The sequence below is a fragment of the Stegastes partitus genome, unplaced genomic scaffold (genome assembly GCF_000690725.1).
Source record: "Stegastes partitus isolate 25-593 unplaced genomic scaffold, Stegastes_partitus-1.0.2 Scaffold264, whole genome shotgun sequence".
Classification (NCBI taxonomy): Eukaryota; Metazoa; Chordata; class Actinopteri; family Pomacentridae; genus Stegastes; species Stegastes partitus.
Window position 1 is genome coordinate 68,646 of NW_007577995.1, and position 25,863 is coordinate 94,508.

General features: G+C 42.7%; 2 protein-coding genes across 2 annotated transcripts in view; one reads left to right on the top strand and one right to left on the bottom strand.

Annotated features, from left to right (window-relative positions):
• Window positions 1-257: 257 nt before the first annotated feature.
• stk11 (serine/threonine kinase 11) lies at window positions 258-19,467 on the top strand. Its single transcript, XM_008282219.1, has 11 exons — window positions 258-426; window positions 1,254-2,216; window positions 9,402-9,485; window positions 9,678-9,767; window positions 10,089-10,221; window positions 11,432-11,568; window positions 11,661-11,788; window positions 13,439-13,496; window positions 13,680-13,873; window positions 17,534-17,774; window positions 18,613-19,467. Exons 2-10 carry the CDS (start codon window positions 1,933-1,935, stop codon window positions 17,740-17,742), a joined length of 1,317 nt encoding a protein of 438 aa, XP_008280441.1. The 5' UTR covers window positions 258-426; window positions 1,254-1,932; the 3' UTR covers window positions 17,743-17,774; window positions 18,613-19,467.
• cbarpa (CACN subunit beta associated regulatory protein a) overlaps window positions 19,304-25,863 on the bottom strand; it is a 15,612-nt gene continuing 9,052 nt past the window's right edge. The window contains exons 7-9 of the mRNA XM_008282218.1: window positions 24,775-24,973; window positions 24,433-24,637; window positions 19,304-24,354 (exon numbers count right to left, since the gene is read on the bottom strand). Of these exons, the coding sequence (XP_008280440.1) occupies window positions 22,452-24,354; window positions 24,433-24,637; window positions 24,775-24,973 (2,307 nt within the window). The 3' untranslated portion in view covers window positions 19,304-22,451. The remainder of the gene's footprint in view (window positions 24,355-24,432; window positions 24,638-24,774; window positions 24,974-25,863) is intronic.

The window sequence follows — 25,863 nt, forward strand, 5'->3', positions numbered from 1 at the left end:
TTGCGTATTATGACGTTTAGATAGAAATATACATAAACACATAGATAAACAGATCATATTGTAGATATATGTGTAGCTATAATATATATATAGAGAGAGATTTAGATACATATTTTATATATACTTATTTAACTATTTAAAAAATATATATTTTTATATACAGTCAGCAGTGGTTTATGTTGTCGTCGTAGCTCCACACTGTGCGAAGAGAAAACTTTGATTTGACGCAGTAACGTACGGGCTGTCAGTGCGAGTTGGGGGGGAGGTAAACAAGATGGCGACAACCTGAGTGGCAAGAGTAGCACGAAGAGTCAGAAAAATTAACTGATATTTTCTCAGACCCGAATGATAGATTTGCTTTATCAAGTACGGACACGCAGAGGGGAAATACAACCTGAAGCGGAAACAAGATTCATGTGGATCTAGGTAAGAGCCGGTAGCAGGACTTAGTTAGCTTGTTAACTAGCTCGCTAGCAATTTACATTGGAATCTGAGGGGCTTGCTAACCAACGCAACTCCGGTTAGCTCGCGTTAGCAGGATTCATCTGGTGTGTTTTCCTCTGTGCAGAGGGGACTGGGTTAGATGTTAAAGCTCGTATTCGGTTTTGCTGCTGGGGGAGCATAATGCAGCACAGTCAGACAACAATACCCGTCCCCTGGTTGTCGCTGCTCCACCGGCAAATGAGGTGAAGTTGGCTAACGCTAATCTTAATGCCAGGCAAAGTTGGCTAGCTACTGCTGCTGCTGCACAGCCGCCGTTAGCTGTAGTTGTGTGACGACGTTACGGTTATCCCCCCCAGTTGTCCACTGACAGTTCTCGTTTACGGTAAATTATTTAGCGCTGTTTTAAAGCACATTTCTGCGTTAAAACCTGCGGTAGTCGCTGAAGGTGTGCATATCGAGGAGCCATAAAGTGACAGTTCTTGTTTGCAGGCTAGTTCATTCAAGCAGACTTGCTCTACTAGCTTACCAGCTAGCCGACAGTTAACGCTTAAAATATGTTTATTTCGAACGAAGAACCTGAATGCCAGTAAGAACTCGCATTAAAGTGGTGTTCTAAATGTGTGCTGGCAGACAGGATAATGTGTTAGTGTCTAATATTAAGCTCACAGCAGAAAGGAAACTCAGTAAGGTTAACCGGTCAGGTGTTGATGTCTGGACAGATTGTTTGCCAAAGAGGGCTAACTTAGTTCAGAAGCGAGCGAAAGCTATGTGTGTGTTTTCATTAATGTTTAAATGACCCTTGTTTTCAGGCACCAGGCAGTACAAACCGTGGTGACATGGAGGACACCTGAGTACGGTTGGACACATTGGATGGTTCAGTCGACCTCCAGGAGCCCGACTGATACCAGAGATTGGACTGAAACTGCTGCATGCTTTGGCTGTAGGTCTATGCTTGGATCCAGTCCAGCTGTACACACTTGTGTGCCCTGAGAAAACTATGCTATGCAGCATGGACCTTTGACAGAAATGCGGTGCTGCACGGCCTTGAAGCAAGACCGGTTCCCTCTACCTGAGGCTCTATGGTATTAAACTCATACAGAGGTGATCGAGAGCGAAGCTGAGGAGAATAACATTGTAGAATCACAGTTTCTGTTCAACTGCACTTGACATAGAAGTAGTATGTAATGCACAGTATGAAGCACTAACTCAACACTGGACCCAACAGGTTCTTCACCCCTTTTCACTCCTCTTGAGTAAAGAGAGCCCTAATGTTTACAGATTGGGACTGATCACCTGTCTCCTCCCTCAGCTCTCAGGCCTGATTACTCCCTCTCCCATGTTCAGTATTTTGTAACTCATCGTGCTGAATTAAAATACTCGGCTCAGTGCTGAAAGGTTACCAGTGGATTACTCCACAGCAGCAATCATCGCTATTTGCAAACATTTTTTGCACCGGAGGCTTAAGCTGTGGTTGCTCAACTGTCAGTCATGAGTACCGGGGAGCTGCATCATCTTGACTATCTAAATGAAAATGAACTGATGGAGATGGATACTTTCATTCACCGCATTGACTCTACAGAGGTGATCTACCAGCCACGGAGGAAGAGGGCAAAGCTGATAGGAAAGTACTTGATGGGGGATCTGCTTGGGGAAGGATCTTATGGCAAAGTGAAAGAAATGCTGGACTCAGAGACACTTTGTCGCAGGGCTGTCAAGATACTGAAGAAGAAGAAGCTTAGGAGGATTCCCAATGGAGAAGCCAATGTGAAAAAGTGAGTATTTTGAGGGTTTGTATTCCTGTTTTGATTCCTCTTCTGCCTTTCTCTGCACTCTTGTCATTTTATTCAAAACGTCTTACTCATACATGATAGTTTACATGTGTATCTTGCAAGATCTCTTTGGCTGTTATTAATAGGTTGTCCTGAGATACAGTAGCATTGGCTTGACTGTAATGCTTGATCCAAACACGAGTTAATTAATGGGAGTCACCATACTGAAAATTTAATGAGTCTTCCAGCAGTCAAATGGACTTCTTTTGACTGTACCACAATGAGAATGACCTTTTGTGCCCGTCTCATTCTCTTATTATCCATCTCCCCGGCCTAGCCGTGCAAACTCTTAACATGCATTTGGAACTGCGACTCAGATATTTCACTTAGGAATCTCCACTGTACTGATCACAGGCAGTAAGATGTGTGTTGTTTTTTCTTAGTAGTTTTACTGTAAAAATGCCTTAGCTTCAGTACAAATACCAAATTACTCTAATACTGTGTGATTTATTTATTTTTTACTTTAATCTATATGCTACAGAACATATACTTATTCATATTTTTATTCTCATCTAGCAAAAGAAGCAAAACTTCCAATGTGTTAGCAGTTACCATCGTTTTGAAGAGTATTTTTCTCTTGTATTTCTACTTTGAACTCTTTTGGTTGAAAGCTTCAGGTCTATTCCATCTTTGACCAGCATCACTGTTGCATTTGGTTTCCAATGTGTTGTTTTTTCCCCTCTATTTTCACACCCGACAGTGATGTGAAGTTGCTCTTAACACACCTTTATACTTTGATGCATCACTGCATCAAGGTGAGCAGTTCAAGCCACAACAAAACACTATTTTGAAATGTTGTTGCAAGAACTTTGTGTAAATACAAGTGATATTATTTAAGAGAATGGTGATTTATGGTTGGCAATATCAGATGGAGCAAATAAGCAATACTTACATTTTCTAAACGATGTTCATGATCCCAATAGCCGTACACAGTTCTGTTAATTTTCCTTAGGGGTGAGGGTTCGATACCTAGCCACACTAATGAGATGGAAACTACATTTGAAAAAACACACACAAGTCTTGTCTCTCACAGATACACACAAGCATGCATAGCTGTTCCATCGTTTAAAATGTACAGGTGGGTTAATCTGACAAAGCACAGCTGCAAAAAATCACGTCACGTATTAAAATGTCTGTAGTACATGAGGGATACACTGAGTACGCATATTGTCAATAACCCAATTTTGCAATTGTTCCGTAAACAAGAAACCTGATGGCATTCATTATTTATTCAATTTAATTTCAAAGATAACAAGAGAACATACCACTGTGCATGTCTTCACTAATTATTTTCCATTTCTTAGAAATCGAAGTACATTAATTACATCACATAAATATTTGTTTCTCAGCAGCATGTCTAGTAATAAGTGCAGTTGCTCCATATTTTCCAGACTCCCGGTTATCTCTGTTCCGTCTTACTGCCTCTGTGATTTAGCTGTCATGTGTTCAGACTTCTTTCTGCATCCCCCGCTTCCTGATGAGCATCAGAAGTTTTAATCACAGTAGTATTATTAAATATTACTCCAGCTTTTCGCTGTGGGCCTGTGCTAATTTTAGAGTAAGCTTTAGAAAGCTGTCGGAATGAGTTCACACAGGGATACAGAAGAGCTGCGAGATGGCGTGTTTTTAGGCCACAGTCAAAACAGCAGCCGAAGAACAATATGGTGACAGCTTAACATTTTCTCAGGATCATGGAATGTTGTATTATCAGACATCCAGAGTAACTTTAACAGAGGTTTGTCCCAGAAAATTCTGTTTAACAGATGTGTTGAAGTCAAGAAATGCCATATTTCCTCAGTTGTTGTTTAGTTGGGACTAAACGGACCTGTCAGCAGCTCTACAGCAGCAGCTGCAGTTCTCCATCACTGTCTACACTGGCTCAGGCCAGTTATAGCAATGCCTTGCTCTCAGAAGCTTCTTGAGAGCCCAGTCCCCCATTTGTGAAAGTGCTTTAGGTCACAATGAAGCGTGTGATGTGCTACTTGAAGCGCTACATATGCCCAGCATTGCCTTGAATAAACTGACGTGTATTTGTTCCTTGAGAGGGATGACTGAAAAGAATGGCTATCTTATGTCGACAAGGTTTGAGAGAAGGTGGCTTCAGTAACATTTTAGCATCACTAGCACCGCTGCTCTCATTGGGCTAATAGAACAAGAAAACAACCATGAAAACAAATCAGTTAAGTTCCAAGTCAGAACTGCAAAATATTTAGTTTGTTCGGGTGTTCGCCTCCTTTACAATGACACACTTAAACCATCACTGATTCAGTTTTTGTTAAAAGTTGACCACCAACAGATCACCCGAAACTAGTGTCACAAGTGGTTCTTGGTTAAAGAATGTGTGTAAAGTCTAGTGAACGGTGTTGATTGTCTGGCAAAAACTATGTAATGAAAACAAAAGTATTTTAAGCACATCTATAATGTTGTTGTGTAAAAGTATCCATAAGGAATATATTACAAGAACATTTTAAAGATTCAGTATCTCAATAAGGTCAGACATAAGAAGAGAATGTTTCTAAGCTAGTAACAGCTCTTCTTCAGCTATTCACTAGAAGCGGCAGTGGTAGGTGAGCTGTTTTGTTTTTGCTAGGGACACAATAGCATTTCTCTCTTTTTTATCTTGATGTCCAGGCGTGGCCCAGCCCACACCCAGACTTCTGTTCACTTCAAAATGTGTGCTTGAACTTGAACAATGCTAAGTCACAGAGAAACCACCATGTCCACATGTTTAGAGGTGATACAGATTAATCATCTTAGCTGTAACTGCTGGCTTAGGTGTGTTTACAGATGTCCTAATAAAGGAGATTTTGTTCTTATGCAATCCGATATTTTGTTTGCTATTTGCAGAAATGTTAGATCCATTGGTACAAATCTATTTTGACAAGCATTTTGATTGGTGTCAGGAATGTGAGGTTTGTGACAGATAAAAATAAACCATTTAAAAAATTTTGATAGTCTGCAGAGGCAAAGCTGCTTCAATTTATAAATTTGCTCTCCCCCTCCCACCTTTTCCCAGCTACTGTTGCCATTATTAGTACTGATACCATTTGTTGTATCATCCTGTGGTTATCCCAAATATGTTTTCTGTCATCATTTAGAAGAAGTCCATCTTTTCCTGGGTTATAAAATGTCTTATCTGGACCCAGTTCTCATGTTTCTCTTCTCAGTTTTTAAGGCCAAAGCTACAGTGGTACATAGTTGCATCACGTTGTTAATGAGACCATAGCAGTGTCAGTTGATGTGTGAAATTGAAATGCCTGTTTCCCTTGCTTTTTTTCCCCTTTTCTACATCTCTTGGTGGAGACCTTACGTTTTCCAGCCTGAGGAGGCTTGAACCTCCAGCCTGTAAAGGCCTGTCTGTCCTTGGATGCCATAGTAGCCCCCAGTCTCTCCATTCAGCGTCTGTTTAGCATTCCTGTCTGCCAAACACTTCCTGCTTTTACAGCGTTGCCATAGGGATGGGCATGCTCATGCTGGCACTGATCTAGCAGTGCCACTCCTGTTTCTACGGTAACACCCCAAGAATGCCGTGTCCCTGTCTGGAATGACAGGAGCGCACATGGACACGCGCACACACACACACACACACACCTCTACACACACACATACACACACATACACACACATTCTCTAAACTAGACTGACTCTGTGGCCCGGCACAGTGTAGGTGCAGATTCTGATCAGTTGTTTATGTTCCCGCTGTGAGCCAGAGTTGCTGCCATATCGCTGAGTGTTGAAATCCTTTCAGCTCTGCAGTTTGCAGGCCTTGAACGCACAAGGTCCATCGGTACACATTTGAACTCAGACTGCAGATGGACTGCAGCAGTCACCGTGCCTTCAGTTGCGGCGCTGCCTCCGTTTTATGATTTGGTTTTATGTAAATGAGCGGTGATTATGATGCAGTGTGGTTTGCTACATTTCAGACTTGTCATCTGCAGTTGCTGTTCAGTTGGACAGCACAGATAGTTTATGGCTTGAAATAAGGCTATTTATTCCATGTTCCTATATTTGCTTCTTAGTTCTGTTGTCATGTGCATGAGGCAGCAGTGTCTTTTTACCAGTGCAGTGATGCAGCAATAACCGCTTGTGTGTCTGTGTGAAAGCGAGAGGCTGACTAGGCCCAAAATATCTATTTGTCAGTTGTAAGGTTGTGCCTAAGGCGATGTACTGTGTGACACCCCTCCCCCTGTATAGGAGGCAGATCTAGCTTACCTTGGAGGGCAGTTGGCTGACATGGGAGGGTCATCGGCCAATACAGTTCACCTGGACCTTCCAAGCTGTAAAAGCTAACATATGTGTTCATTCTGTCTCTATCTTCCATCCAGCTGGGATCAGCCATTTGTGTTTCCACTTTTAACAACTCCACCGCACGTCACATTGGTGTTGATCAGCATTCTAAAAGGAAAAAAAAAACAACTTGATGCTATCACGTTGTGTCTATGATTTGGTATCTTGGTCGGGTAGCCTTCATATGACACTTAGGGTTTTTGTTAACTTTGTCATTGCTTGGTTCCTTCTGTTGTGTGTGTTAGGATGTTTTAGTTATTCTGTGTTTTGAGGAACCTTGAGGTATGCTATTTTGGTTTAGTGTTCATGTGTCCAATTTTGTGTTTGGCTGCTCGACTTTTATCAAAGCAGAGTGTGGTGATGTGTTTTCTAGCTGCAGGGCATGTGGACACTTGTGAGGGAGCTCTGATGCTCATTCAAGGATTAACAATTTCATTTCAGAGATGTCTGAAAAAACAAACAATTAAAAAAAAACCCCACATCTAAAAGTTGAGGTGCCACCAAAGAGGAGCGTATCTCCTAAATGGAGCCACCTTCAACAAAGCACAGATCTCATTAAAGCAATCAGGGTCTGTCATGTTATCAGTCCTTAGCGAGATTACTGTGCCACAGTTCAAAAAATGACACCTACTGGCTGCTTTGTTCTATATTAAGTATAATTATGGTATTGACCACTTGTTCATCAGGTCAGCATTGTGCTTGCATACGCCATGTATTCAAGTTTTCGATGCATGAGCTGCTTTTGCTCGATCAGTTGGCGTCCAGCATGTGCACACGGAAGTCAGATGAATGGAGGTGAAAGCATGAGTCAGTTTATGTAAATGGTCCACACTTAAATAACGCCTTTTTAACCTGAGCTAGATTCTACAAAGTGCTTTACAATGTGTTTTTTATTCACCCATTCACACACAAATGCCATGCAAGAGACTCACCTACAATTGGTAAGCAACATAGGGTTCAGTTTCCTGCTCAAGGACACTTAGGCGCATGGAAATGCCGGCGATCGCTTGCAAACCTTACAATTTGTGGACAACCCGCTCTACCACCTGAGCCAAGGCCATGTGTTGCCAACCATTTTAATGCAGTGGGGGATATTTTTGTAGAAGTGTCTTTGTTGGATTTATTCAAAATGTCAAGGTGGAACTTTGCTCTTACGGCCAGTGTTGTACTTTCTGAATTCACAAGTATGTGACTCCACATCCATCCACTGCTTGCGTCGCTGATATTACAGATTTCCACCATCTGTTGTTGTTTCAAGTTAGTTTAGTTAAATGAATTTAATCTGGTAAAGTAAATCCCTGGCGTGGACTCCCTACTTGTTATTTACTTTGAGCTCATTTGTAAAAACTGACGAAGCTCTAACTGCGTGGTGTTAAGGCACTGAAAAGCTCAAGTGTTTTTTGCGACAAGACTAATGATGCCTCAGCACCGGAGGGGCCTTGGGAGTTTTATTTTTGAGGCACAGGCGCTCACCCCTTTTTATAGCTTTGACCTGTTATTGCTTGATGCACTAAATCACAATCAGAAGGGAAGAATCACGATATATTCAGATATATTAACATAGACCAAAACATATCCAGTTAACCATATTTTTTCTTTAGATTAAAATATGCAATTCTGATGAAATGGTAAAGGAAAAGCTGTCCTGCAAGCACATGGGGCCATCACGATTGCAAACATGGTGCTATAGAGGAGGAATATGACTCCGACTGTATGCAATTTTACAGGGTTTTACTTCAGTGGGCTTTGCATTAATGCAGGACTTACCCTGTTCCCCATCCACTGCAACTTGAAGCATGACTGGCAGTTAAGCTGACTGATCTACATTATATGAAATATTTAAGAAGAAAAAATGCAAGAAAGCAGTTTTAAATTCATAACAGTCCACCCAGCTGCTGCTCATCACAATGCTGTGCGTCTTTTAATAATGTTAACAATGCAGCAGTGAGGAAAATATTTCCTCTTCTGGCTAAAACATGCAGAGATGCAAGTGTTGCCACCTATATTGACTTGAGAATTGATTTTGAATCAAAATCTCATCACAATTTTGTCACGCAAAGCCTTTCTTATTTCCTGTGGGTGCAGATCTTAGTAGTATGTCGAGGGGAGTCTGTGGTTAGTAATTTCTGCTTTTGCCATCGAGATTCATTAGCGTCCCCGCTCACAGCTCTCTGATGAATGTTGAGTCTCCAGGGGTTTTGCCTTGCTTGTGATTTAAGCATCTCCTCCTCGGGTAGCAAAGTGAACTGTCAGGTTATCTGTCTTTATAATGAGACTGGTGTAATTGACTGCTGCTGCTGCTGCTGCTGCTGCACTCATCCGCTAGGCTGTTTTTGGTGGGTACATGTTTGTTGGAGTTGGGTTATACTGAGGAAATTTCGACATGATGCATTACCTCAGAAGTTTTATAATTCAGGAACAAGTCCCAGACGATGTAAACTGTAGTGTTTTAGTGTCATTCTTGCAGCCTTGTTCTCTCTTAGTCAACTTTTCGTTAATTTATTATATTATATTGGCCTGTTTTCTCAATTTAAAAGTTGTTTAAAGCTTTATATATTGCAGGATATTTCTGAATTTTACTGTATATAAGGAGTAGCACAGAACTGCAGCTATGGAACAGTGAAACAACTTGAGGGAACAAGTCAAAGATATGCCATTAATGAAGCAAATAGTCCACTTGTTATCGTGCCATACAGCAGGATATTAGTGCCAGTGTGCTGATGTATGATACTTGGCCTTAAGCCTACATTTCCACCAGACTTGGCCCATTATTAAATTATATTCCTGTGTATTTGCTCACTTAATCTTTCCCATGTCCTTTCTTCTTGTGTCCATTTATAGGGAGATTCAGCTGCTAAGAAGACTCCAACACAAGAATGTGATTCAGTTGGTAGATGTGCTCTACAATGAAGAGAAGCAGAAAATATATCCTTAACCTGCTAAACGAGTGTATTCATTTTGTTTATCAGTGTTTTTTGACAGTAAAGGTTTATGTTGCTGAGAGTTATTTTGATGTTTAAAAAAAAACTACTTGTTAGTTTTCAGGTTTAAAATTGGCTCACATTATTAAAGGTGCTATTTGTTTGGTTTGACAAATTCCCTTGACTCCCGACTTACGTATATGGTGATGGAGTATTGCGTTTGTGGGATGCAAGAAATGCTGGACAGCGTCCCAGAGAAAAGGTTTCCAGTATTTCAAGCTCACGGGTAAGTCTCTCTTTTTCTGCCCCTCTCCCCTCTTTGCTCTCTCTGCTATATTTAGTCTGAGCCTCTCTGCAGCCGCTGCTCCAAGCCTAAGTTTAGATCCGAGACTGCAGGGCCTCTACTGTTAAAATAACTGACCACAGATTGTGTGAATGTCTGGTCACTGCCCGAAAGCCACCGAAGCTGATGCACCAAGTGATTAAGGTTTATCTGACCACAGTGATAAATTGTTTTGTGTGCTAATCGTTTGTAGTGTGGTAGACTTTCACTCCGCTTTTAACTGTGTCCATATATCCTTCTTGTTCTCTATGTCGCTTTCTGCAGGTACTTTTGCCAACTCTTAGATGGCCTTGAATATTTGCACAGCCAGGGAATAGTTCACAAAGACATTAAACCAGGGAATCTGCTGCTGACCACAGACGGGGCGCTTAAAATCTCCGACCTGGGAGTAGCAGAGGTGAGCTCAGACTGCGTGTTTCCGTAATTACCAGATTTCAGCAAATCAAACCAGTTTTAACTCCTGCCCTTTGGGAGTTGTGATCTTGAAAATTAAAGTCATATATAACGTTAAAGCTCAAAGTGCTGTCAGTAAATATAATTTTAAGCTTTGATATTCTAAAATCAGCCTCTACATTGGTGTATATTACTACTAATAACAATAATTGTAGACATTTCTGGGGAATTTGTTCTTCATCTGGAGTTTCAGTGTTTCATCTGGATTTTTACATGCATTTGTTAATTTTATTTATTTATTTATGTATTTTCTTAGCTTTACCCACTGAACCCCAAACAGTTTCTGGGTGTTTTTTGCTCCTGACACATTGTTATTCACTGAGGGCTCATTTGTCACTGCAGTATAATTGTTCATATAAAGTCCCGAACCTCTATGAAAACAGCACAATCATAACTAGAAATAGAAGAGAGAGAACTCAGAAAGTGTCTTTTGTGTCATATGACATGGTTATAATCCCATAAATCATTAAAAAACATCAAAAATTAAAGTTGAATTTTATTGAAGATTCCTTTAAAAAAAATAAACAATTAAAACCTGGAGTCAACATGTATGACATTTTTTTTAGCGCCCACTGGTGTAAACGATACTGGAAGAAAATGGTGGTTCTATGTACTGTAGATATTTCACTGCCTACTTTTAAACTTTGTTTGTGTTGCAGTTCAGCCGAAAAGTCCTGAGTTTTTGTCCTGTGACTGTCGCAGCTGAGTCACTAATAGCTTCCTGGTTGCACGAAGGAACATAGAATGTTTCTGTTTATTGGGCAAACAGTTTATTTTTGACAAATGTATAAATGCGACATAGAACAAATTGCTTCTGATGAAATATCATGATTTTGAGCCAAAATTTAAGCAATTTTTCTTACAAAAAGGAACATCATACATGATTGATTCGTGGACTGTCTGGATGTCATAAATCCAACTGTTCATCCTGTTTTTACAGGTTCTGGCTCTGATAAATGGTGTAACTTTGGCAATATTTTACAAAATGATAACATATCTTTCAAACTTGCCAGCGGATTTTGGGGTTCAGACATTTTAAAAGCAAATGGCAGCAAATGATCCCGCTATTTAATAAATAACATTTGCAGTTTAATATATAGACAAACTTTATCTCAACATTACATACAACCTGTTCACTATACCATGTTTTTCAGGCCCTTCACCCATTTGCAGAGGATGACACATGCCGCACCAGTCAGGGCTCTCCAGCCTTCCAGCCTCCAGAGATTGCCAATGGACTGGACACCTTTTCAGGGTTTAAAGTGGACATTTGGTCTGCTGGAGTAACACTGTGAGTCACACTCTGTGTACTTGTCATTTATGTATGTATACCTTTACACTGTTGCTCTCTAATGGTCTTGACTTTTGCTTCCTTCCTTTCAGATACAACATTACAACGAGTCTGTATCCGTTTGAGGGAGACAACATCTATAAGCTATTTGAGAACATTGGAAAAGGAGACTACACTATTCCTGAGGAGTGTGGACCCCTCCTGTCGGACCTGCTGCGAGGTCAGTGTTGTCCAGAGCTTTTATCCTTACAGGGAAATTACATTTCCGTGCTGAGATGTTGCCGTGAGAACGTGCTTGCTCTGTACGGGCTGATTTATAGTCAGGGTTTGTCCTGCACAGCACAATGTTTGAAGGCCCATTTTTGGATCATTTACTCAGCCATTATAGACATTTTTGTATCATACAGCACCGCCTCCTCAACAGCACTTCTGAGCCTGGAAAGAAATGTTAGTTTAATGCAGAGTAATTGTGTTGAATGTCCTAGTTCTGCTGTAACAGTCGACGTCTGTGTTGTGCATCATTAGGCCATCTAATGCGTTCATTTTAATAATGGCAGTGAAAGGTTTTCTCTCTGCGTATTGTTGTCTAGATTACAAAAAGCACGCTTTTGTAGGATATTAGAAAAGGACAATATGGGATGGAAATGGAATAGCCCAGGCATCCAGTGAGAATAATAAATCACTAAGTGCCTGCCAGCCACTCTGTGATCTTTCCGGTCTGCGTCCAGCAGGTGGTGCTGTGACACCGACAGTCACTGTGACTCCTCAGCATGCGAGGCTTCCTCCAAACTGTAGAAATCCCTCCAGCTGTTGACGTAGTTTCCATTGATCTGGAGCCAGCAGCAGAATACTAAACACTTCATAGGCAGGCATTGCTTTTCCCGAGTGGAACACTGCAATGTCTCTGCCCCTTAAAAAAAAAACAAAGAAAGAAGAGTCTTTTATAGTGAAGAAATACAATCAGCTGTATGGGAGCAAACTCACTGCCTGTAAAATCCAAGAAGAATGTTGGGAAGATTACGTTTGTACCAAATAATGAAACCCTTTGCCGAAGGCTGAATGCCTAGGTAGCTTTCCAGCCTTTCATCCAGCTTTGCACTCTCTGTCCTTTTATGGAGATGAACCCTCTACACATAGGCACCTTAGCGCTGCCGCTTTTATCTCTGCGTTCGAAATTACTTGGTCTCAAATGAAAGTATTTGGAACAATTTCTTTTTCACAGTGAGTCAACCATGTAACAGTGAATGAGGGGGGGATACTCCCTGATTTTGTTGCTGTTGTAAGACACATTAGGCCTCTACCCCCCATTTTGTGTGAGCGTGTGACGTCTGTGTGTGATGACGCAGCACCTGAGAGATAGTCAGTCCATAATTACATGGTCTAAAATAAGCCCAGTGCCACAAAAGGTGTCCTTCAGCAGGCACAGCACTACTATCAGCACTCTGCATACTGCCCTTTTCTGCCTACTGGGAGACAATTACATTATTAGGATAGGCACTGCATCACTTATGCCTTATCACACTGACATTCTGCTGTTCCCACAGATTCAGCCAGCATTATGATGATTACGACACAAAATCTTCATTACGTTGGTACAGCTGTACACGTATTGATGCTCCTTTACTGTACCTCATCGACTCCTATGGCTACGCAGGATGCTTTGACATACAGTGATGAATGAGATTATTACTTGCATTAATTGATGTTCCTCGAATTAGTTTGTCGTCTGTTTGCCGCTAGCCCTCCTCTCACCGCTGTGGCCTCCCACCGGTTTATGTTAAACGCTCCATTGAGAGAGACGTGACTGGAGAAGTTGTTCAAGGTTGCTGTGATTAAATTCGCCGTTTATAATGTGTGTATTTTGTTTCAGGAATGCTTGAGTACGACCCTGCCAAGAGGTTTTCCATACAGAACATTAGGCAACACAAGTGAGTGATCTGATATATAGTATTTTGCAAACCTTGCTACTGTCACCATATGTCCTAATGAATGCTAGAATCATCTAATCACTGAAAATGTACATTTATATTAAAAAATAATATTATTGTGTGGGACACGCAAGACTGAGCTGTCATTTACATGTCTCCCGCCTCTCTCAACACGTCAACCAGCTGGGTGCGGAAGAAACACCCTCCATCTGAGCCCCCTGTACCCATCCCTGCCAACGCAGAGAGCAGGGACCCCTGGCGAAGTATGACGGTGGTGCCCTACCTGGAGGATCTGCACGGCTACACAGAGGAGGACGATGACGAGCTCTACGATGGAGAGGATGAGATCATATACACTCAGGACTTCACAGTGCCAGGTAGGCCGAAGATAATTGTTACGACTTGGACTTGAGATCGATTAAATGTTTGGAGGCTTCTTCTTTTTTTTTTCTTTTTTTTTTCATCCCACCAATACACAGTAAGAGAGCAGTTGGTGATTATAAATATCTTCTGTGTGTTGGTTCGTCTTCTATTCTTTCTGTTTGTCCTTCACAGGATGAGTAATTGTTTGTGTGTTGTCTCATGTGCTCATTCCTTCGCTTGTATAACAACAACTGATCAAGCCTTCCCAGAATCGCAACACAGAAAAAGCCATTGCTGTATTTGACACCAAACCACTTCCCTGTGTCAAAATGTGGTTAAAAACTGAGACACTGACTTCTGCGTAACCCCACTGAGCTGTGGCCAGTGACTAAAAACCGTACACGGTGCAGTTTGCTTAAAAATTTAAAGCAGGGACTGTTTAGATTATGTTGAAAGCACGCTAGCAGTGCACTTCTTTTTCAGTTATATTTTGTGCTGCTTTTTCTTACCATTGAGACTTCATCGTCTTTGTTGTTTGCTAACCAAATTATTTTTAGGTGTAAACCATTGGATCCTGTATTTGAAGTTAAAAGCAGGCCTGAGTTACCTTTATGCAGGTTTTCTCTTGGTTTTCAAGAGGACAGTGGTGGTTGGGAGTTTAAAGTTTCTCCTCAAGTTTTTTCAACCACTGGCTTTACCAGATTTGGTAAAAAAAAAAACAGGTGGCAAAACGGATTCTACTTAAAGTCAATAGTCTTAGATAGTATGCTTGAGATTTAATGAAATAATTTGTACACATGGGAATATTGTTTCACCAGTATTTCATTGTGGAGTAAAATTAGACGAGTCTTGTCGTTCTGGTTGTTTAGTTTATTTCATTTGCTAATCTAGTCTGTTACTAACACAGAATGATCACCATTGTTTTCACATTATATTATTTACATAAACTCAGCTTAAGATGCTCAACAAAAACACCCAAGAGTTGGAAAAACCTTGCACATCAGATGCTGTTTGGTTCAGCAAAAGCCTTGCCTCTTGCATTTCTTTTAGTTCCATATTACAAAACACTGAAACTGCCACCTCTTCATCTGACTAAAACTGCAACATGGTGAAGTAAAGAAAGGCCTCTCGGTTCAGAGTTCAGCTCCTCAGTGCGGGTCAGTGTACAAATTACCAGAAACTGCTTACTTTATATAGCCTGATAATCTACGAGAATTAACATTTAGTTTCACTTCCTTTGTTCGGTCTGACGTTGTGCTCATGTCACCCTAACCAATCACTATCTTAAAAGACGCATCAGTCCCGCCAGTATTGACTGTCTTTATAAAACGTACGCTTTTAAAGCAGCTGCCCTCACAAAGCACCTACATTTGTGTGGAAGATCCTTATAATTTGGACATGCCAATTCGTCACAATATTGCACCTTAAGCTTTATATCTGTCACAGTATGAGCTGTCATCTGTCTGTACGCTCTCGGCGACTCAAGCCTGTTTATACTTGTGCAAGACACTGATCTGTGTGACGTATCCTCCACAGTACAGAAGATTGTATGTCAGAATGACCAGAAATGCATGCTCGCTTGCATACTGCAGAATGCGACCGGATGTATAAGGACGTCCTGGTATTTTTGGCACACTGCATTTGACATACTAAATCCCTTCCTGGCACGCTATGTCGTATGTTAGTGCGGGTGTTGGAACGTGGCCATCAGTTTCAGTTGTCATAGAAGCTGCTGTCTTTCGCTAAGATCACTAAACGACATTCTTCACATTGATCAAAGCATTATACCAATTTAGAAATTATTTTTATACATAGATTTTAAAGCATCCTGTACAGCTGCATCAATCTCATTCATGCTTGTCTCCAGATTTCGGTCACAGTTTCTCATGAGTGTATTGTAGGAAGATGATTTTTAAAGCCACCTGTTCTGATTGGTTGACTGTCTAGATTGTTTACCTGTTGTAAAAAGACCTCTTTCATGGCATGACATTTTGACTTGTCACAGTAGGGAAGTTTATTAATGCAGAGTGTATTGCACTTAGGGGAGGTCCATCATCCATTATCACATCCAGCTATGCTCCCTCTGCTGTGACAAGTCAAAGTATCTGCTGTGAAAAAGGTCCGTCACTGAAGTAAGCTGAGACGTGTGCATCGATTCACAGGTCTGGAGCGAGCTGCACTTTGTCACATTTGTTCAGATTTGGAAATGTTTCTATTAGCTGTGTGTACAAACTCTAACTCACTGTTGACAGACTTTGGGATAAATAGATATTAACAGCGTCTTTCACATTTGATTTAACTTGTTCCCCGACTCTTCTTTTATCATCTTTCCCCCAGAATTCAGATCTTTTATCTGTTGCTAGGCAACAGCCAGTAATAATAAATGCAGTAGTCAGTGTCGGGTATCGAGAAGTGGTGCCCCACATAAAAACCAAATGGAGCTGCAGAATGTGAATGAAGAGATCTAAAAATAGTCCTGTTGAAATGGTTTTGTGGTGGGAGTATGAATGGTTTTCCAGGGTTCACGCCCACACACGCAGCGCGCTGTCACTCATAGGAGGCTTCATATGAATGAAAGACGAGTGTGGATGGTAAATTAAACAGCTGTTTGACCTGCTGCTTTTCTGTAGCAGTGACTACATCGCACTGCTTCTAATAGTCTATGCGAAGAGTTACAGTTTTTGCTGTGTGGGAACTAATTGCACATTACTCAAGGCCTCGAATACACATGCAAACACACACTTCTGTACATGAAAATAAACAGGTCACATTAAGGTTAAGCTCTGTTTTTAAGCAGTTGGATTACGTGTTGTTGTAGGTTACTGTTTCTCACACATATCTTATGGTTCTCCTGTTGACAAATAAGGTTTTTCACTCTTTACACTCCAAAATCTGCTGGAGGGTTTAAAAGGCTTGTTATCTTTTTTTTTTTTTGAAGTGTCCAAAGGTACATAATTGAGCCGAGCTAGAAACTGTAAAACCAGAATGATTAGTCAGTCAGTTGTTCCACCAGAAAGTCACTTTATTCTGCATGTGTCATATCAGACATTCGCCAAAGAATCAACTTGTTTACTCAGAGCAGATTCCGGAAAAAAACACAAAAAACAATTTTGCACCTGTTGGCACAACTGAGAAGTGACTCAGCTGTGACCAACAGTCACGTAACAAAAATTCTGAGACTTTTTGCCCAAACTGCAGGCTGTATTTACACAGAACAAACAGAAGACAAGTTTAAACAGAAAATCATGCACGTCATTAAATATTTCTCGTAGTGTATCTATAGACACCATTTTTTCCAGTGTTGGTAATGTCTGTTGGCATTTGGAAAACTGTTGATTCCATTTTTTGTAAACTAATCAGAGAAATTCAACTTTCAATTGATGACATTATAACTGTGTTGAGAGGACATTTCTGAGCTCTCTCTGCCTCTAGTCGTGGTCGTGCCGTTTCCTCAGAGCTGCAGGCCTTTATATTGCTGTGAGAAATGAGTTTGCAATGAGAAAAAAATGAGAAGTTGCTTAAAGAGCTAATGGTCCCCTTTAAAATCAACTTGTTTACAGTTTTTTGGAGCAGCAGATCTGTGGTGATTTCTATCCATGTCATCACCCACAGCGTGATATCACTTCACACTTAGTCGACACGATTCATCCTGAGCCTTATGTGTGTTTCTTCAGGACAAGTGGCCGAAGAAGATCAGGATCAGGGGAACGCAGACCACAGTCCAGCTGTAGCCAAGCCAGTTTGTGTGAACGGGACAGAAGGGGGGTCTCTGAACACCAAGGCCAAAGCCGAACGCCGATCCTCCTCGTCGTCCAACCCCTCACGTAAAGGAGTCTCCACAGCCAGCAAAATCCGCAAGCTCTCCACCTGCAAACAGCAATGACCCCTCTCCCTGTTCTCCCAACAACCTGCCTGGTGAGTGTGCAGACTCTTCACAAAAGCTTTCAGTGAATCTGTGCTTCTGATGGCCTCCGTTTTTATACAGTAGAAAGAGGGGGGAAAAAAAGTCTGGAGGAGGACAGGTGCAGCAGATGTAGATAGAAAGGTAGGAGGGAGATGAGAGCACGTTAGAACAGAGTGAGACGTAAAGAGGAGTATCAGGCAGGAGGAGGAGGAGGAGGAGGAGTGGAAGAGGAAATCAGGGAGGGGAGAGAGACTCTGTGTTGATATTCAGCAAGCAGAGCTCTGACTCACCGCTGCTCCCCAGGCAAACACATGGGCGTTTTCCTATACAGTCACAACAGCTACATCTGGACTAGCGCTGTCTTGGCGCATCTCTTTTTTTTCTGTTCGTATTTTAACCACATCGCAGCCTTTTGAAGGGTTCTTCAGAAGCCCTCGTTCAGCTGAAGTGGGGCAGATTGTTGCTGCGAGCGTACACATAAATTTAACAGGTTGTCCTCCTCTTTTTCCAGTTACCACCCACAGCCGCTCTTTCAGTCTTCTTCCGCACATACGAACCACTCACGGCGCGAGGCTGTTTGTCATGGGTGCACTGCAGAAGAGATGCTGTGTATTAATTTGTTCAGGCGATGACTCATCCTGGATGAGATAAAAGTGGGTTGTGGGATGTTTGTCTCTCTCTTTCTCGCTCTGTGGGCTGAGCCTTTCCGACTTAACAGCGCCAATTAGTGCCTGTCTTGTAATGATTCCGTCATACTATTTTCCGTTTTGTCTCAGAGAAACTTGTTTTTGCTGCGTGTTGAGTTTTTTTGTTTGTTTTGCTTTTTCTTATTATATTCTGTCCTCTCAGGTTGATCTGTCCTTCTGTGTCCGGAGTCCTCACAGTTTGTGAGAGAAGCCTGCTGACGTTAATGCCCGCCCCCGCCCCCCCCCTCAACCCTCCATACCTCCTTGGACCACTGGCCTTTTTGAAGATGCGGTATGAGTGACGGGGAGGAGGAGGACAGCATGAAATGTTCTTTTTGCTCTGAGACTGAGGCACTGCCTGTGAAGATGGTGTTTATTTTCTCCGATATTTTGGCTCCTTTCAACTTGTGTCATCCTCTTCTGTCCTCATTTCCCTCCCCCTCCCCTCCCCCTTCTCCATCCTGCCGTCCTCCTCAGAGGGCCAAGTGTTGCACCGGACGTTACAGACACCATGACCTCTACCCACCCCTGTTCCTACCCATCCACCCCCCTCCACCTTCTGTTTCTTTGACTTTGTTTTTACAGAACCCTAATGGCAGTTTTTAAGACACATTGTGATGTGTAAAAAATTAAAGAGGAAAAAAAAAAAACAAAAGTTATGAATAATTCTATATTTAAATCTATGACGAGGATAATTATGATAGTAATACCACCAAACATACAAACTGCATGCTGTACAGAGCTGGAAGAATGGCAAAGTGCTTGGTTTGTGGACAGACTGACAGACTGACGCCTTGAGATCCACCACTGACCTGTTGGGGATTTTTTTTTTATTATTATTTCCATTTAGGTTCTTTTTTTTTCTTTTTCTTTTTCCAATGAATATTTTTTAATTATTATTTATATAAAATATGTCCCAAACAGGCTGTTTTGTTGGATGATCCTTTCTGTTTTCAGTTTTAGTTGAGCATCTTTTTTTTATTTTTTATTATGCAATACAGCTCAGTGGTTTACGTCAGTTTCTTTCGTTCATTATTATCATTTTACACGTCATTTACAGTGATAGGAACACTGCGCTCGTCCTTTCTCTTGATGTCTGCAGCCGTTTTGTAGTCAGAGCCGATCGCGCTCGGTTGCAGAAGGTGTGCTGTAACAATCGCGCCGGTCGCCTGGTTCCTTTGTTGTGCCGATCACATCAGCGGGAGCCCGTCCCACCCCCACCCTCCTCTTACGCAGCCGGGGCCCATCATCAGCTCCTCACTGGGAATAGATCAGAGAGCAGGTGAGTCACAACTGTGAGGGAGGAAGAGAGCAGCGCTTCCCACGTCAGCAAGGTCGACAGAGAGGTTTCTCCGTCGAACAGGAGCATGAGGAGCTTTCTCCTCCTAACAGGCGGAGGAACATTTCACCGGTGTGATTAGTATGTGAGGATGCACACTCATGGTAATGATTCTGCAGTTCTGACAGAGTCACACACTACATCAGCTGACATGAATCACATCACAACAGAAAGAAAAACATGAATAAGAAGTGTTTTTTCTTTTTTTCTTTTTCTTTTTTTTTTATTCAGAAAAACCAGATTGAGATATTTGCCTCAGTGGGTCCCACAAAGTCTGGCCTTCGTCAAGGCTGCAAGATGTTTGAATCTTCTTGCGCTAGTCATTTTACAATAAAGCAGATGGTTCACCGTGAATGCGGACAAAGACATGAATTTCATAAGATGCACTCTGTAGCTCGAACACAAGTCTCTTAAGAAAAAAAGGGACACGCTGTCCCTACCGTTGCAGTTACCCAGGTGACCGTCTTCATCTCGTATTAGAACCTGCAGCGGCGCTCTGACGGCGAAGAGACGCAGTTTCACATGAATGCAGAGCACTTAAAAATGTGAAAAGCTGTTCAGTCTGAGATCTTTTGATGTATAAAAACCTAAAATCTTCTGCGGATCAAATAAACAAACTTTCTCTGGTTGCAGCTTCTCTGATGTGAGGATTTGCTGCTTCGTCTGTACTGTCAAGTAAAAACCACTGGGTGTTGTACTGCCTGATCGGACAAAACAATCGTTTACAGTTTGACAAAAAAAAATACCAGAAAGGAATGACTAGTATTGAGCCCCCCGGGGGTTATGAGGTAGAAAAGGACTAAAGCTGGATAATTAAGCCAAGCTTTGATTGCTAGAAAGTGCCCAGTCTTAGTTTCATAACTATTAGAAGAAGCTGCTGAACTGTATGTGTTGATAATGTTTTGTTGTACATTTTTTAGGGATATGTTTTCATGTTCCACAGCTTCAAACAAACCTTTATGTTAAAGCAAACGTATCGATCCATTTCCATGGTTTATTCATCCTTATTTGCCCTTAAATAATGATTTATTTTTTCTACCACACAACCCCCTGGTAGACTCCTCTGTAAAGCTGGGTTACTTTAAAGCTTTTTGTGGTGCACTGAAAAGATCCTCTTCTGATTTTGTAAGTCACCATGGACATTTTTGACCAATTTATGACATTTACACATAATTGAGAGAATAATCCAGTTAGCCAATAAAGTAGGTGATTTTTGCTGCGGCTCTTTTCCTGACTTCAAACCTGACATGTAAAGAATAAGTAAAATAATGACATTTTCCTTCATGCTGTATGATAAGAGCCACCTAAAATGCATTTCTCTCAGTACTTTGTAGTAAAGTTCATTGGTTCCTCCAGAAAGTCAACAGCAACATATTTTTTAAAGGTCAGGTAATTTCCTGGGCACTGTAGCTTTTAATAAATAGTGCATTGTGAGGAAAGTATTTCCAGCTCGAGATTAATATTCATTTGTTGCTCTGTTTTAAGTGGCTGTGTTCTCTGTAATGAAGGAACATGTTGCACAGTTCAACCATGTGGCTCACTGATGTGTATCTAATAGTTTTTCGACAACAACAAAGTTCTCAAAGAATTAGCTCTCTCAGGCGCGGCGGGATCAGTCCGGTGTTGGTTTTAGTCTTTGCACTGGATTTGTTGACAGTGGAAATCTAGAACGTCACCATGCTTTGGTTTGGTAACAGCCTGTTAGTTTATCCCGTACTTGCTGGGATTCGAGAACAGACGCCGCTCCACGAATATTCAGTTTCTACCTCCACGTTTCACAGCGTCAACTCTCTGTCACCGGACCATCTGTCTAAAAGCCTGAGAGGCTCCTGTGTCAGTCACTTTAAATATCATCCGTCAGTTTTCCCTCAGCAGAGTCCCAGCAACACTCCAGTCGAGCCCACTGAAGCTTCTGGATGCCACCTCCTAAATTATGATGCGTAACAGGGACAGATGACTAACAAAATAAGAAAAAAAAGAAAACCTGTTCAAATACAACTATTTGATGCACATTTTCCCACCGCTGTGTTGACTGTGTCGTCTGGGCGTCCCATCTGTTTTTACTTTTACGATACAGTGTTTTATCTGCTGATGAGGTGCGAACACAGCAACACATTTTTCTTCTTCCCTCCCCATCGCCAGATACGACACAGCACTTCCCACACACGCGTTTACGCTCACGATGATCGAGACAAGAAGGACACTTGAGGAGAGTATGGTTTTAAAATGAGAGAAATGGGTGACAAAGCCGTCATTATCCTTCTTCCCACCAAAGTGCTTTTTGTTTTGGAGTTAAAACTGTACAGTATTCACACATACATTGTTTTCGACCTACAGTAGCATGCTAAAAATTCACAGTTAAGTCTGAAAATACTGAAGTTTTCTAACGATGGGGTCTATTTTTTTTTTCAAAGCTCTGCGATGACTGCGTTTGATTTGAAGAATGATGACCAATAGAAAGGGGCATCACGTGTCACATGGCATCACAGTGGCAGTTAAGGTCTAAATGGAAATGCTGGAATAGACTGGCCATCAAGAAGGTAGTTCTGTCTTTTAGAAGACGTAGAAGACGCGGAAACTGAGTAGCTAGCACATGACTCGCTGTGGACCTTCGTCTACAGACAACAAATCTGAAATAAAATGATGAAGACGATGGTAACAGGTTATATGGGACTGAATCCAGGTGAGGCTGTGTGAGACACGGTCAGCACACGCTCTGATCCTCCCTGGCCGAGCTTCTCTGCACTCCGCAGGCCGCCGTAAAGCCTCTCTTCCACCGACACCGCCAGCTTGTCTGTCAGACTGCTCTCTGCCTGCAGGGAAACTTCTGATAAGATGGCCTGACTGCTGTTGTTGTTCCTGTTGTCGACTCTTGGATCCATGTAGCTCGTTTGTGCAGTCGCCGTGCTCACCGACTGGCTGCTTGTGCTTTCTGTGTCCTTGTTTGTAGAGATTTGGCAGCCCTCGGTCCCACCATCCGACGTCGCACAGCCAGAGCTGCTTTTTGTTGTGTCGGTTGTTTCAGATGTTTTGTTGGCCGCTCTGTCGGCAGAATCCCCCGCAGCTCCTTCGTTTGATGGATCTTTGCCCTCTGCTCTCTCTTTGGCTGCCTCCTCAGAAGCAGCAACCTCGCTGGCTTCTTCATCAGCAGCACTCGCGATGCGAGAGAGGGTGCTGTGATATCTGGTGTCCAGAGGGTAGCCGGCGCTGTCTCCCCTCCTCAGCGGACTGAACCTCTGCCTCTCCAAAGATGGGGAGTACCTTCCCCCAGTGCTGGACCCCGGGTCGCTGTATTGCTTATGTCTTTGCCACTGTTTCCGGAGGTGAACTCTGGATCGATGTCTGGAGCGTAACGGAGAGTCCTGTTGGTCGAACCGTGGATCGTGACGAAGAAACTCATTAAAAAGGGCGTCTGTCTTCTCATCGATGCTGTAGTCACGGCGGCGGAGACGAGGTCGGTGGGGACTTGAGGGCTGTGAGACTGGTTTCACCAGTGGAGACATCGGCTGTGTCTGTGATTCTGGAGACTTCTGAGGGTGAAGGACTTTCAGAAGCTGATATGGTTCTTGAAGGGTGAGAGACTGGTTGTCAGTCTGAGATTTCTCCTTGAGTGTCCCGTCTCTGTCTGTGCTGTCCGCCATCTCGTCCTCCAGCTCCTCCTGAAACAGCCTGGTCTCCATGCTCTCGCACACAGAGCCTTTTCTTCCAGAGTTGGTGAAAAACAACCTCCTCTCGGACGCCGTCTTCCCTCGAGGGGCTCCAGGAGTCCCGAACAGCCGCATCTCCTCTGGGGCCCTGGATGGTGCTTCGATGGAGGCGTAGCCACTGTCCATTTGGAGGAGCTTCCTGTTTCCCCCCTCAGCCTCCCCCCCAGCTACACTCCCCATCTCACTGTCTACACCTGATGCCCCTCTGGTTCTTCCGTCCATCGCCTCTGCCTCCCCTTCTCCCTCAGGCTCATCGTCCAGGTCTTGGGACAAGCAGCTGTCCAGGCCTGAACGAGCTCCTGCACCACCGAGGGACGAGACGCTGTCGGCATCGCTACGGATGGACTCCCGATCTGTGCTGCTCTGGTCTGAGGAGGCGTATTGCTCCAGAGAGGCTCGCAAGCTCCAAATGTCTCTGTACAGGGAAGGAGGGGCCTCCAGGCTTTCCTGGCGAATCATGAAGGAAAAAGATGAGCCTGAGTCAGTCCTTCGTCTGGCCTCAGCACCTAACACCACCTCATCTCCATCTTCTACTTCCGCCTCTGTCTTTTTCCTCACATCTGCTGTCCCGCTGTCTGCTGTTGTGTGTTTACTTGTCTTTAACATGTCTTCAAACCTTTCCTGAATAGCAGCTTCTTGTTGTATCCCGAACAAGTCGTCGTCTTCTGCTGATTGTAGCTCGTCTCCTGCTGCCTCTGATCTTAAAGCTGCACCGAACATCGTTTCTTTTTCCTCTTCTGTTCCATTAACTGTGGCCTCCTCTTGCCTCAGGGCAAGACAACTATCTGATGGCAAACAGAGTTCCTCTCTCCTGGTGCTGCTGCTACCACCTACCTCCACCATGGCCTCCAGTTTTAGCCTGCACAGAAGGAGAAGAAGAATCAGTAACTGTGGCAATGACGCGATGTAAGCTACAGTGTTTTGGGAAGGGATGTACCTGCTGAGGAAGACTGAAGATGTAGGTGCAGATGTGGGATGAGTAAGAGACTCTGCTGAGAGCGACTGGAGGCCACTGGTCTGGATGGGAGTGTGTGGGAAAGATTCAATGGCCTCATCTCGGAGAGGAGAAGAGTCATCTTCTGTGTGATCAGTGGTTTCGCTAGCAGCCCTCTGTCTCTGAAAGGGCCTTCTCTTGGGGGATCCTGGTAGAAATTTGCATGAAAAAGAAGAAAAATTAGATGTTTTTCACATTTTACTTGAAGTTATTTTGATGCAATTTCTTTGCAAAGCAAGACATTACCCCTGAACTTCCTCCTCCGTTAATATCATGTATACAAACCTTTGGCATCCAGACTGGCAGCCCGGTGACTGGTGTCGAACTTCCACCTCCTAAAGTAAGGCCCGGCCCCCTCCAGACTGGCATGGCGCCGCAATTTAGAGAAGAAATGTAGAACTGAAGTCTGGCCCGGAGCTGGAGTCGACTCTCTTCTCAGCCCCCTTTCGCTCTCAGCCTCCCCCCTGTCCCCGATAGCCTCCATCTGACAGAAGAGATGAAGGGAGAGGAGGATGGAGGGAGGTGATGACACATTAAGGAGGGGTTGAGGCAGACAAGCTGAGATGAATCGTGACGGGCAGAGGCAAAACCCTCGAGGGACAGCAGTTTGTCATTTTGTCACTCAGTTGCAGTGATGACTGATGTCACAGTGCATCAGTTGGTTTCAGCCTGTGGCAGCTGCTTTTCACAGCTTCATTTATGGCTGATACAAGTGGATGAATGTGTGCTGTGCATATGTACTTCTGGCCAAATGGTGTAAATACAGGCTTTTAATTTGGCTGTAAAAAAAATAAAAAATAAAAAATCCTATGAGTTGGCATATTTTGATAAATATGTTAATTTCATCTCAGCCAAAATGTTATTTCCAGTAGCAACTAAAGCATGACTGAAGTGTCAGCTTTAAACTGTTCTCACAGTCTGAGCTGAAAATGTTGTTTTATTTGCGCCATCATAAAATCATGTAGTGTCAATAAAAACACCAAGCGCCTCAGCCCCTGTTGAGAAAGTGATAAAATAATACTCCAGTGTTGCTGTACAATGGCACTTTGAGATAAACACTAACGTGCTCATCATACTGATGTTTAGCAGTTAGCAAATTTAGAATTAATCATCCAGGAACCATGAACCCTCTGAACCCCGAACCTGCCTGCGAGTATAAAAAAAGCAATTTATCTTTTGAAAATTGTCTAAATGATCCCGTTTATCAGAGCCACAAAGTTTAAGAGCAAAAAGAATCATCAGATTTCGACTTTCTGTTGGTTCATATGCGTGTCATTTGTGAGGTGCTGGTTTGTTTGAAAGATTCAAATGATTTCTCCTAAGTTTGTACATTTTCATTAAAACAACTTTATTCTCCATGACTCAATAAAAAAT

Bases quoted from the DNA above. Each gene is read 5' to 3' on its own strand.
- stk11 (XM_008282219.1), top strand. From the start codon at position 1,933: ATGAGTACCGGGGAGCTGCATCATCTTGACTATCTAAATGAAAATGAA. The intron at 2,217-9,401 runs GTGAGTATTTTG...GTCCATTTATAG, and splicing joins GGAGAAGCCAATGTGAAAAA to GGAGATTCAGCTGCTAAGAA. The intron at 9,768-10,088 runs GTAAGTCTCTCT...CGCTTTCTGCAG, and splicing joins CCAGTATTTCAAGCTCACGG to GTACTTTTGCCAACTCTTAG.